The 11,949-nt window shown below is 47.8% G+C and overlaps 1 protein-coding gene and 1 pseudogene across 1 annotated transcript; one reads left to right on the top strand and one right to left on the bottom strand.

The window, feature by feature from the left end:
- The first annotated feature begins 394 nt into the window (after nt 1–394).
- Nucleotides 395–5,433, top strand: LOC123096599 (putative leucine-rich repeat receptor-like serine/threonine-protein kinase At2g19230). The gene is made up of 14 exons (XM_044518363.1): nt 395–588; nt 731–1,286; nt 1,604–1,828; nt 2,191–2,465; nt 2,619–2,757; nt 2,850–2,921; nt 3,006–3,077; nt 3,185–3,265; nt 3,371–3,534; nt 3,631–3,848; nt 3,956–4,082; nt 4,165–4,233; nt 4,357–4,549; nt 4,681–5,433. Exons 1-14 carry the CDS (start codon nt 459–461, stop codon nt 5,078–5,080), a joined length of 2,721 nt encoding a protein of 906 aa, XP_044374298.1. The 5' UTR covers nt 395–458; the 3' UTR covers nt 5,081–5,433.
- A 570-nt stretch (nt 5,434–6,003) lies between these two features.
- Nucleotides 6,004–10,110, bottom strand: LOC123096590 (senescence-induced receptor-like serine/threonine-protein kinase; annotated as a pseudogene).
- Nucleotides 10,111–11,949: the final 1,839 nt, after the last annotated feature.

Below are 11,949 nucleotides of genomic sequence, written 5' to 3'. Positions count from 1 at the left end.
GAATTTAATTTAGGCTTTTGAGGTGCTCATATGAATAGGGTGCGCACACATGCAATCATAGGGTGAGTGTATGCTTGTGTATGTGATTGACTCTGATTGTACGTCGTGTTTGTCAAGTGCATCGTTTACTTCAATTTTCTACACAATAGACGAGCACAAACGTGCTGACAGACCAACCCTGCATCAGGTCAGTCGTCTACTAATGCCAAGGCCGCACTAATAATGGTACCTTCTTGCAACCAGCGGCAGCGCGAGACAGTTGACAAACTATACAGCTCCCGATCAAGTCAACTGCACTCTCCGTCGTCGCCAAATTAGAAGATAGTTTTGCAGGCTAAGTGGCCATGTGATGTGTCTATTATACCACTGGCATTCCCGGCCCATTCAAGGCTAAGCACATCCTGTATATATATAGATAGTACTATACTTCGTACGTGGAGCATCTTGTCGTTGGTGGCATGTGCGCTCGTAGCAGAATGGACCGGCGATCAATGGCTGCCCGTTCGCCGTTGACGCTCCTGCTCAGCCTCGCCGTCGCCGCTGCCGGCGTACTTCAAGTTCGCGGCCAGCGCGCGCCTAGCATCGAAGGTGAGCTCCCAACTTATTACCATCATGGGTGGTTTGTTAATTTGTTTCCGCTAGGTAGGAATGTAGCTCCGTAGTGCGTTTATTGCTCCTTTTGTCAAACCTTACATCCGTGCTCCCACCTCCCATTGAGCAAATGATGCAGGTTTCATCACCATCGACTGTGGCCTGCCGGAGCATAGCAGCTACGTGAACAACCGCACCAAGATACCCATCACCTCCGACGCCGGCTTCACGGACGCCGGCTACAACCGCAACATCTCCGCCGAGTACGTGAGGCCGCAGCCCCAGCTCTCCAAGAACTACCTCAACGTCCGCAGCTTCCCCGACTCGGTGCGCAGCTGTTACACGCTGCCGTCCCTCGTGCCGGGGTCCAAGTACCTGCTCCGGGCCTTGTTCATGTACGGCAACTACGACGGGCTCGACAAGCTCCCCGTCTTCGATCTATACCTCGGCGTCAACTTTTGGTGGAGGGTGAACATCTCGAGAGCCGAGGGATCGATATTGGCCGAGGTCATCGCCGTGATCCCGGACGACTCGGTGCAGGTTTGCCTGGTGAACATCGGGTTGGGGACGCCGTTTATCTCGGAGCTAGATCTGAGGCCTCTCGAGAACACACTGTACCGGCAGGCGAACGCGACGCAAGGGCTTGTCCTGATCGACAGGCGCAACATGGGCGACACGGGCAACTACCCAATCAGGTGACTCAACACTAGAACAATGCTGCTAATTATGTTATTACACCTCATTTCCGGCTTATAGGTCATGCGCGTGCCTCCTGGTTATTAATTTAACTAACAAAATACAAATCATATGCGGCAAAAACTATACTCTTGAATTCATATTCGATTGAAATTTTCAATAGTTTATTTTTTGTGACATATAAAACTCAAGTTTAATTGGTAAGCTCGACAACGAGGAAAACGTGCGGGACCTATAAACCGAAAATGAGAGAATAAATATACATCTTGATAGGGTAGGTGTTGAGCAAATTATTCCTAACATGTACTGTGGTCAGGTACCCGGAGGATCCATATGACCGGGCTTGGTTGCCATGGAGCAACCCGAAGTTTTGGCTGGATATCTCAACGAAGGAGAAGGTCCAAGAGAATATTGGCAGCCTCCGCCTCCACGCACCGTCTGCCGTGTTGCAGACTGCCGTCACGGCGCTCAACGACTCCGAGTCCAAGACCGTCAAGTTATCGTGGAAGACGGAGCTGGACCATGTCGATCGAATGCTTGGGTACACACTTGTACCACTTTTCTTTTTTAACTCTACACCTATAGATAACAAGTTTTCATGTACTACAGTTACACTATAATCCTTCCATTCCAAAATATAAAGTGTATTAGTTTTTCCAAAAGTCAAACATGTGTTTGACCAAGTTTTTAGATAAAAACATCAACATCTACAGTACCAAACTTGTGTCATGAGATACATCATGAAAAATATTTTCATATTTTATTTATTTTGTATTGTAGATGCTGATATCTTATTCTACAGACTTGGTCAGACATTCATACATTTCACTTGCATGGAAACTAATACATCTTATATTCTGGAATTGAGGGAGTATAAACTAATGAGAGCAATGCCTGCTATAGATGTGTTGCCATCTTGTATTTCGCCGAGCTGCAGATCCTGGCCGGCAATGCGGTGCGCGAGTTCAACACCATTGTCGACGGCGGACCCAACCATCCATACAGGCCCGAGTACCTCGTTGGTGACGCCTTATACAATGGTAACCCCCACGAGTGCTTAAGCCGGTACAACATCACCATGGTCGCCACGGCCAACTCGACACTGCCGCCGACCATCAATGCCTTCGAGTATTTCTCCGTCATCTCCACAGCCAATGTTGGGACCGACCTTCGGGATGGTAAATATCTACGGGTCATTATCAAGTTTCACATATGAGATCAATCATCTATATGCTGGTTGATTATTACATTCTTGCGACGATGACAGACCCTCATGATCTCTGATTACTGCACTTCTTTGTCTTGTGTGTTACTATCGGCAAAACAAAAAGTTTCTGCCATCAACGCAATCAAGGTTAAGTATCAGATGAAAAGGAATTGGATGGGTGACCCGTGTGCTCCGAAGAGTTTTGTGTGGGATGGGTTGACCTGTAGCTATGTTTTATCTGGGCGGCCAAGAATCACAAGCATGTGAGTTCAAATTTAACTTGCAACCATGCACAAGCAATCTCTCTAAAATGAGGAAATGTGCTCGTGGTCTGAACCATTGTGTGTTCTTACAGAAATATGTCATCGGGCGGTTTGAAAGGCGATATATCATCTTATTTCGGTGATCTCAAAGGCATCCAATCTTTGTAAGTAGAAATTTATATCCATTTTCACAGTAATTTTTTTAGGAAGAGGTTCACATATTTGTATGTTTTGGCACCTTATTTTAGGGATCTTTCATACAACAAATTGACAGGATCAATTCCCAATGTTCTTGCACAACTACCCTCTCTCGTGTTGTTGTAAGCAAATTTAATTATATGTCGTCTTTGATAACTAACACTCTTGGCTTTGTTGTAAGCAAATTGACAGTATCTGTTTTGATGCCAACACTATTTGGTCCATCCAGAGATTTGACAGGTAACCAACTTAATGGATCCATCCCCTCCGGGCTTCTAAAGAAAAGTCAAGATGGCACCCTAACTCTAAGGTTAATCCATCATATCTTACATATATTTGCACGCCATTTAGTTCTCTGATTGTTACTTTGATATTTGCCTGGTCAAAAATTCTAATGGTCTCTTGGTTTTGATAGATACAACAAAAACCCAAACCTTTGCATCAACAAAAACTCTTGCCAGCCAACAAAAAGGGAAAACAATTCTAAGATTGTCGTCTATATTATTGTTTCGATAGTTGTGGTTGCTGTTATTGGAGCACTTGTAGTACTTCTGATTCTCATAGTGAGAAAAAAGAAAGGTGAAACACATCAATAACAATACATCAATAGTTCTGCATTACTGCACCAAAGCAAGCAACAATGGGTAATACTAGTTTGGTTGTTGAATTTTGAAGGATCTACAAAGAGCAGCAAACGACAAGATTGTCAACACCTGGACAACCATCGATTCACGTACAATGAACTAGAGACCATAACGGACAACTTCAAGATAGTGCTCGGCCAAGGAGGGTTTGGAACTGTCTATGATGGCTTCTTGCAGGATGGTACCCAAGTTGCAGTCAAGTTGCGGTCTCAATCCTCCAGTCAAGATGTAAGAGAGTTCTTGACAGAGGTAAAGTATTATCAACCATAACCAGAGCATGGTGTATCGACATATTAGTCAAGTAAATTTAATAATCCAGTTTTAACTTTGACATTTTTCTTTGTATTCTTGCTTAGGCTCAGACAATAACGCAGATCCATCACAAGAATCTTGTATCATTAGTTGGTTACTGCAAGGATGGGATATATTTGGCTCTTGTCTACGAGCATATGTCTGAAGGAAATCTAGAAGATAAACTCAGAGGTGTTCTAGTTCGTCTGTAAGAAGAGCATATGGTATCTCTGTCTCAAGTTTCATACTACTAACGTCAGACAAACTTTTACAGGGAGAAACCATAGTGATGTATCCTTAACCTGGAGACAGAGGCTTTGCATCGCACAACAATCCGCACAAGGTATACTTTAATTTGGAGTATGGTCTTCCTTTTGTTGTTGTCGATCTCTATGCTTTGCTAGAATTTAACATATGCTGATGTGTGACTGATATATCATCTCTGCCAAATATGATGTGCACAAAGGGCTTGAGTATTTGCACAAGTCATGTAGCCCACCCTTCGTGCATCGTGACGTGAAGACATCAAACATCCTACTGAATAAAAATCTCGAGGCCAAAGTTGCTGATTTTGGCTTGATGAAGGCTTTCAATAACGACGATGATACACATATATCTACGGCGCGGGTGATTGGCACACGAGGCTACCTTGCTCCCGAGTAAACACTGATACCTAACTTATTTTGGTTGCCTGCTTGCCAACCATTTCTATTAGTAATATTTTTGTTGTGACGGTTTCGACCAATTGTGATGCAAATGTATCCCATGCTTATTGTATGTACATACATAGGTATGCACTGGCCCTGCAACTAAATGAAAAGAGCGACGTATATAGCTTCGGTGTCGTGTTACTGGAGGTAATCACAGGACAACCCACCATCCTTGAATCTACAGAGGTCATCCATATCGTCCAATGGGCACGACTTCACCTTTCGGGAGGCAACATCGAGGAAGTGGTGGATGCCCGAATGCAAGGTGACTTCAATGTGAACGGCATGTGGAAGGCTATGGACCTAGCGCTAAAGTGCACTGAGCATGACCCCGCACAACGGCCCACAATGACTGATGTGGCTGTCCAGCTACAATACTGCCTCGAATTGGAGAGCAAAGATCAAACGAGAGGGAATGCTAACAATAACTTCCACATGATGGAAGATAGCAGTCGTGACCGTGATCTACCGATGATGTAAGGCTAGGCACCATTTCATTTGACATGGTCAATGTTATTTGTTGGTAGGGCAGCAACCATGATCACCAGTCATGCACTCTTGGTGCATGATAAAAATTCCATGTATTATTCACTAGGGATTTTCCTACATTAATCCCATACTTGTTCTTTGGTGACACTAATATATTTTCTATTTCATTTTGACCCATCTCCATCGAACCTAGTCTTGAACTGAGAGAAGTGTTATTTCATGGCGAGAGAAAGTATGTTTCTTGGTCATAAAATAGAGGTTGATAGAGCTAAGATTGAAGCTATAGAAAAGTTCTCCATGATCACTATGTACAAACCACATGAAAATTTTATTTTTGAATGGTACTTCTGTTTTCCAAATGTGTTTTGAACCGATGTCAGTATTATTTGTCGAGACGGGGCCAACCATGATCACTAATCATGCACTCTTGGTGCATGATAAGCTTTCCATGTATTACTATCTCAAACTAAGGATTTTCTAAATTGATCCCGTAGTTCTTTGTTTGACACTAAAGGTTTGCTGATTTCACATTCGACATTTTCCACTGAACATGTTTATGTATTGGAGCTGTCATTAGCTCAAACAGTATTTCGTGAGTGCTCAAACATGTTTAACTGACTTGTGACCTAAATACCCTAGCGAATATGGCGTGGTTAGTGATCGAGAGTAATATTTTCACTGCTGGTTTCTTAGTGTGGAAGAACATGTTGGTGTTCTCGCAATAGGATTGGGACCTCGGTGAAAATCTCTTTAGCGATAAGAAAATTTCGAGTTGTGTTACCTGAAAAGTGCAGCAACATTTATTTGTATATATTCGCACTCTAATGTCAAGAAATATCCTTTAAAATCCTGAAAATAGAATATTCCATATATAGAGAGGATATATAGACAAGTTGAATGACAAAGTCTGCATCATGGGGCATCACCCTCACAACAATGGGATCCACGCCTCCACCTTAAATCATGTGTTGTTCCTCTAGCTTGAGACACTCTTGTAGTTGCGCTACCACCTCGGTCATCGTGGGTCGCTGAGTAGGAGCTTGTGCAGTGCATTTGAGCGCGACGTCCGCGACTTTCCACACACTATTGATATCATAGTCACCTCGTATGCGAATGTCTGCCACGTCTTCAATGTTGCCCCGTGCAAGGTGTTGTCGAACCCATTGGATGATATTAGTTGGTTCTGGGCATTGTAGGATGGGTGATCTCCCCGTTATAACTTCCAACAACATGATACCAAAGCTGTATACGTCACTTTTCTCGGTGAGCTGCAGGGCTGCCGCGTACCTTCACACAAGCCGATGCATGGTATATTAGATATGCTTTCACTATGGTTGATCACATGAGATTGGTTAATTAATACACTAAAAAATGTAAGCAAAAGCAACTAGAAGATGGTATGATGTCTTTTACTCAGGGGCAAGGTAGCCATGTGTGCCAACCAATCTGGCTGTAGATACATGTGTGTCACCATCCTGATTGAAAGCCTTGAGCAAGCCAAAGTCAGCGACCTTGGCCTCGAGATTCACATTCAATAGGATGTTTGATGTCTTCACATCCCGATGCACAAAGGCTGGGCTGCATGCAACGTGTAGATATTCCAGCCCTGTAGGCACATCGCACCAATATGATGTCAACAACAATCACACTACCAAGTCGCGATCATGTAAAATTTGGCTTCTAACAAAACAAATAGATGGAAATTAGCAACAACAAAAAAATTAAAGACCAAGCTTCACATCGGAAGAATACCTTGCGCAGACTCCATTGCAATACGAAGCCTCTGCCTCCAAGTTAAAGATCTACTATCACTATCTTTCCCTACAAAAGATAGAAGAGCACTTATTAGTATGATGATGGGATTACTTGGCTGAGAGACTGGATATTGGAATCAATTATTCCTCATGGACATTAATTTAGGTTCATATTCATACTGTAAAGCTTTCCGCTAGAGTTTTATTTAAGATAAAAACCCCACTAAATGCGCATAATCAGACAGTACACACCTCTGAGTTTGTCCTCGAGGTTTCCTTCAGACATATGCTCGTAGACAAGCGCCATGTGCTCCCCATCCTTGCAGTAACCAACCATGGACACAAGATTTTTATGGTGAATCTTTGTCAAGGTATGAGCCTGAGCCAGAATAGAAGAAAAGCTTACGCACAAGTCCCTACAAAACTTCCCTCGAACCGGTGACTAATGGCACTTACCTCTGTGAGGAACTCTCTGACGCCTTGACTGGAGGACTCAGACCGCAGCTTGACCGCCACCTGCGTGCCATCCGCCAGGAAGCCGTCGTATACGGAGCCAAAACCTCCCCGGCCGAGCACCGTCTTGAAGTTGTTCGTCATGACCTGTAGGTCCTTGTACGTGAACCGACGGTTGTCCAGCTGCAGCAGGCTGTGCGTGTCGCCGTTCCGCGACTGCGAATGCACGCCACCGGCCTCGTTCTGTGGCTTCACACTGCCCTTTCTTGATCCTTCATTAGGTGATCATTGAGACAGTGACAAGAAACTGTAAATATTATCCAGTCCAGTGCTGCTTGCAGTTGCAGTTGATGTTTGTTTTTGACCCCTTGTCTCACCTTGCTTTTTTCTCATTATGAGAAGTAGCACTGCCAATCCTCCTATCACCACAACTGCAAGTATTGGAACGGCAATGTACACGGCAAGCATGGATTTGCTCTTCTTTTTGGTGGGCTCGCAAGAGGTACCGTTGCTGCAAAGGTTTGGATTTTTGCCGTTTCTAGCAAAAGGAAGAAACGTTAAGTGATTTTGGCCAGGCAAGTGTGAAAGCAGTTGTTTTTTATTGCTTCGTTTTTTTTTCCTTTTTCCATGCTAAGGCATAGCTTTGGTCTTGTATGACTTTACTATTTGCCGGAGTATTTAACGTGTACGTGTTTGTTGGTTGTATGCATCCTAACTATACACATTATATTTGTATTCACTTGATGCTTAATTTTGAGTTAAGAAACCCATCCTTTTCCTTGAAAAAGTATGAAAGCAGTAACACGGGAACTAATGGAGATATGGGTTAGTTAACCTTAGAGTTAGGGAGCCATCTTGCATTCTCTTCATAAGCCCGGAGGGGATGGATCCATTAAGCTGGTTGCCAGTCAAGTCCCTAAGGGACCAAATAGCATTTCATTAGTAATAAGTTCATGTTGAAGAAGAATATTCAGATCAAAGATGAAATCATGCAACAAAACTATTGGATATCAAAGTCAACATAATCGTGGAGTTCAAGATTCCTTACAGCACCACGAGGAAGGGTAGTTCTGAAAGAGCATTAGGAATTGGTCCTGTAAAGTTGTTGTATGACAAGTCCCTGAATATACAAACATGCATACGGCGCATTAGCTTAACTCACTAAGTTTATTGTCAAAATGGGCGTAAAACTTCCTACTACTTACAAATACTTGATTGCTTTGAGGTTGGTGAAATGGGATGGTATGCCGCCGTTCAAACCGCCAAATGACATATTTCTGCAGAAACACACACACAAATGTTCAGACAGATTTTTCTCAGGCGTGCTAGAAAATTGAGGTCAAACTTACAATCTTGTGATTCTTGGAGGCATAGAAATGGCATAGCTGCAGTTCAGCCCTTCCCACACCAGAGTCTTGGGAGCGCAGGGGTCACCCGCCCAGTTCTTCTTCACATCATACTTTGCCTTGATCGCAGCCATGGCCGCAACTGTCAAAAATTCAGTAGCACAAGACAGAGATAAGTCATATAGTATCATAATGTGCCAACCCATCGATACTATTACTGAAAATTCTATTTACCGTCCTTGGCGTCTGTTGCGACGTTGGCCGTGGAGACGACGGAGAAGAACTCGGCGGCGTTGATGGTGGGCAGCAGCGTGGAGTTGGCCGTGGCGTTGAGGGTGATGTTGTAGTGGCCGCCGAACCCCCGGTGGGCCTCGCTGTTGAAGAAGGCGTCGCAGACGAGGTGCTGCGGCGTGAAGGGGGCCTTGCTCCACAGCTTGCCGTTGATGGCCATCTCGAACTGGCGCGCGGCGGCCACGGCCTCCAGCTCCGCGAAGTAGACGATGCCGATGACCCCGGGGTCCGGGTACGCATGGTTGGGCGCCGCGTCCCACGACAGCTCGATGGTCCTGGACGACGCCGACCGGGAGCCGTTGCGCGGCGTGATGGCGGTCTGCATCACGGCGGACGGCGCGTTGAAGCGGGGGTCGGACAGCTCCTTCACCTTCTCCGGCGTCGAGATCTCCGTCCATTCATTTGAGTCGATCTCGCTCCACGCGATCCACACGCGGTCGTACGGGTCCTCCGGGTACCTGACCAGCGCGGCGCCGCTGAGGCCGAAGTTGGTCCGGTCGACGAGGACCAGCGCCTGCGTCGCGTTCGCCTGCGGGTACAGCGTGTCCCTGACGGGCCTCAGGTCGAGCGCGGAGATGAAGGGCGTCCCGGAGCCGGTGTCCACGAGGCACACCTGCACGGACTCGTCGGGGACGACGGCGATGATCTCGGCTAGCTGCGGCTTGTCGGCCGTGGTGATGTTCATGGTCCGCCAGAAGTTGACGCCGAGATGGAGGTCGAAGACGGGGAGCCGGCTCAGCCCGTCATAGTTGCCGTACATGAAGGTCGCACGGAGCAGGTACTTGGACCCCCGGGCGACGGTGGACGGGAGCGTGTAGCAGCTCCGGGCCACGCCGGGGAAGCTGCGGACGTTGAGATAGCGTTTCGACGAGGCTGGCTTGATGTACTCTGGGGAGATGTTGTGGTTGGCGCCGGCGTCGGTGTAGGCGCCGTCCGGGACGTACGGCAGCTTGGTGGCGGCGTCCACGTAGCCGCCGGCCTGCTCCGGCAGGCCGCAGTCGATGCTGACGAAACCTGCGCGTACTCGTGCATAGGTCAATTATAATGCACTGAGACATGACGAAACAGTGTAATTCAGAGGCGTAAGCTCACCGGTGCTGTCGGGCGCGCGCTGGCCGTGAACATGGAGCACGCCGGCGAGGCCGAGGAGCAGGAGCAGCCACGACCGGGCCGCCATTGCTCCCCGCGTTGATCGCTCCATTGTGATAGGTAAGCTAGCACATGCCGCCGCTAAGCAACTGGGATGAAAATACTCGTACGTTGCACCAAATTAAGTACTCGCATCGCATGGCATGTATAGCATAGGGGTATCCCACTGAGGCGAAACGGAGACGAATCTTAATTCTTTGACTCGGTAAACTACAGTACGTACGTATGATTAGCCAGTGTTACATGTTGCACATGCACCTGCTCCCGATCGACGGCGCCGCGGTGTCAACGGCCGGTGCAAATGCATGCATGCTTGCTTGCTTGTATTGTATGGACTGAGCCTGGGCCTGTACCATGCATGCACTAGATTGACCCAGAGTTCGTCAATGGCCCCGCTGGCTTCCATACATGAACTTACCACGACATTGCACTAACCAGCAAAGAGAAAATTACAAGTGGCCATTGCCAGCATTCCAAGGATCACAAGCTAGCGCTGCGAACTCTCCTTGTTCTCTCATTATTTGATGCGCATGAAACGGGCCAAGATAAAACTGCATGCTTTGCCATGTATAAGATGTACACCTTGTATGAGAAAAGGAAAACAGGTTTATCGTCGACGCCCCAAAGCCGCGTATATTCACATGGTTTTAATATTTTAGACAACAAAGGGAGAGTCCAGTTTGTATCTTTGATGCACATCTCCTTATCACAGCGGGGTGGGACTAAAGCATTCACATAGACCAGCTCAGCAAACGCGACAAGGCCAGGTTCGACAATTGTGGTAGAGAGTAGAGACCGTGGCAACTCTAATCGTAACCACCTGGGCGATGGGGGCAACCTCCTTTTTAAACCATGTCCTGGACGCCCCAACTGCAGAGCTCTTCGCAATGAAGAAGGGGATGGAAATGGTAGACCAATTAGGCTGCTCTACAATCAGTTTTGAATCAGACTGTCTAGAAATTATACAAGCCCCTAGTCCCCCTTCCCTATTTCCTTCCGCCGTCGCCGATATGCTGTACCGGCCCTTGGCCGGGCGGCCCCGGTGGCGGCGGACCGCTGGCCTTTCCCCTCCTGGTTCTTGGTTGCGGGGGCAGCCCTGGCCCAGGTGGTGCTCCTCGGCGGCGACGGTCCGGCGCGGCGGCGGGTCTTCCTGGTGCTGCGCTGGTGGCCAAGGTGGTGGTGGCGCTGCCGTTGGTGGTTGGGCGGTGGTGGTGGAGCTCTGGCCCCGCAGGCCCAGATCTAGGCCCTTTGGGCCTGATCTGGGTCAAGTCTGGTCTGCCTCGTTGCCTCCGGTCGGCCTGGTGAGCGGCTCACGGCAGAGATGACAATGGCGATACCAAACTGCTGCAGCATGACGATGAAGCTTCACGGGCCTGTTTGTGTCCGGTCGAGCTTATGGGCCGTTCAAGAGGGTACCGGGGAGGCGGCGGCCTACGTGCAGCAGCATGGCGGCGGGGACTTTACGAGCCCCTGGGGCTCGGCCATGCCTGTTTGGCCTGGTGTATGTGTCCCTGCTGCTGCCGTGTCCGGTCGGCACCCGCAGTTGGCGGTGGAGGACGTCCTCCAGGTGGCGACATTGTTGCCGCCCTCCGGTCCAATGGCTTGGTTTGCTCTTGTCGTCGCGTCCGGACGGCTACCGTCTATGACGGCGGAGGTTGTTCCCTCCCACGTGCAATAGTGCAGAAGCAGCCTTTAGTGCCGGTTCGTAACGGCCTTTAGTGCCGGTTTGCCAACCGGCACTAAAGAGTGGGGACTAAAGGTTCCCTTCCCCTTTTGTACCGGTTCGTCACGAGCAGGCGCTAAAGTGACACCACGTGGCACGAGCCAGGCCTATGTGCGCGTAGGATATTAGTACCGGTTGGTAACA

The sequence above is a fragment of the Triticum aestivum genome, chromosome 1B (genome assembly GCF_018294505.1).
Source record: "Triticum aestivum cultivar Chinese Spring chromosome 1B, IWGSC CS RefSeq v2.1, whole genome shotgun sequence".
Lineage (NCBI taxonomy): Eukaryota > Viridiplantae > Streptophyta > Magnoliopsida > Poales > Poaceae > Triticum > Triticum aestivum.
The sequence above is the reverse complement of the archived record's forward strand: the minus strand, read 5'-3'. Positions and strand labels throughout refer to the sequence as shown.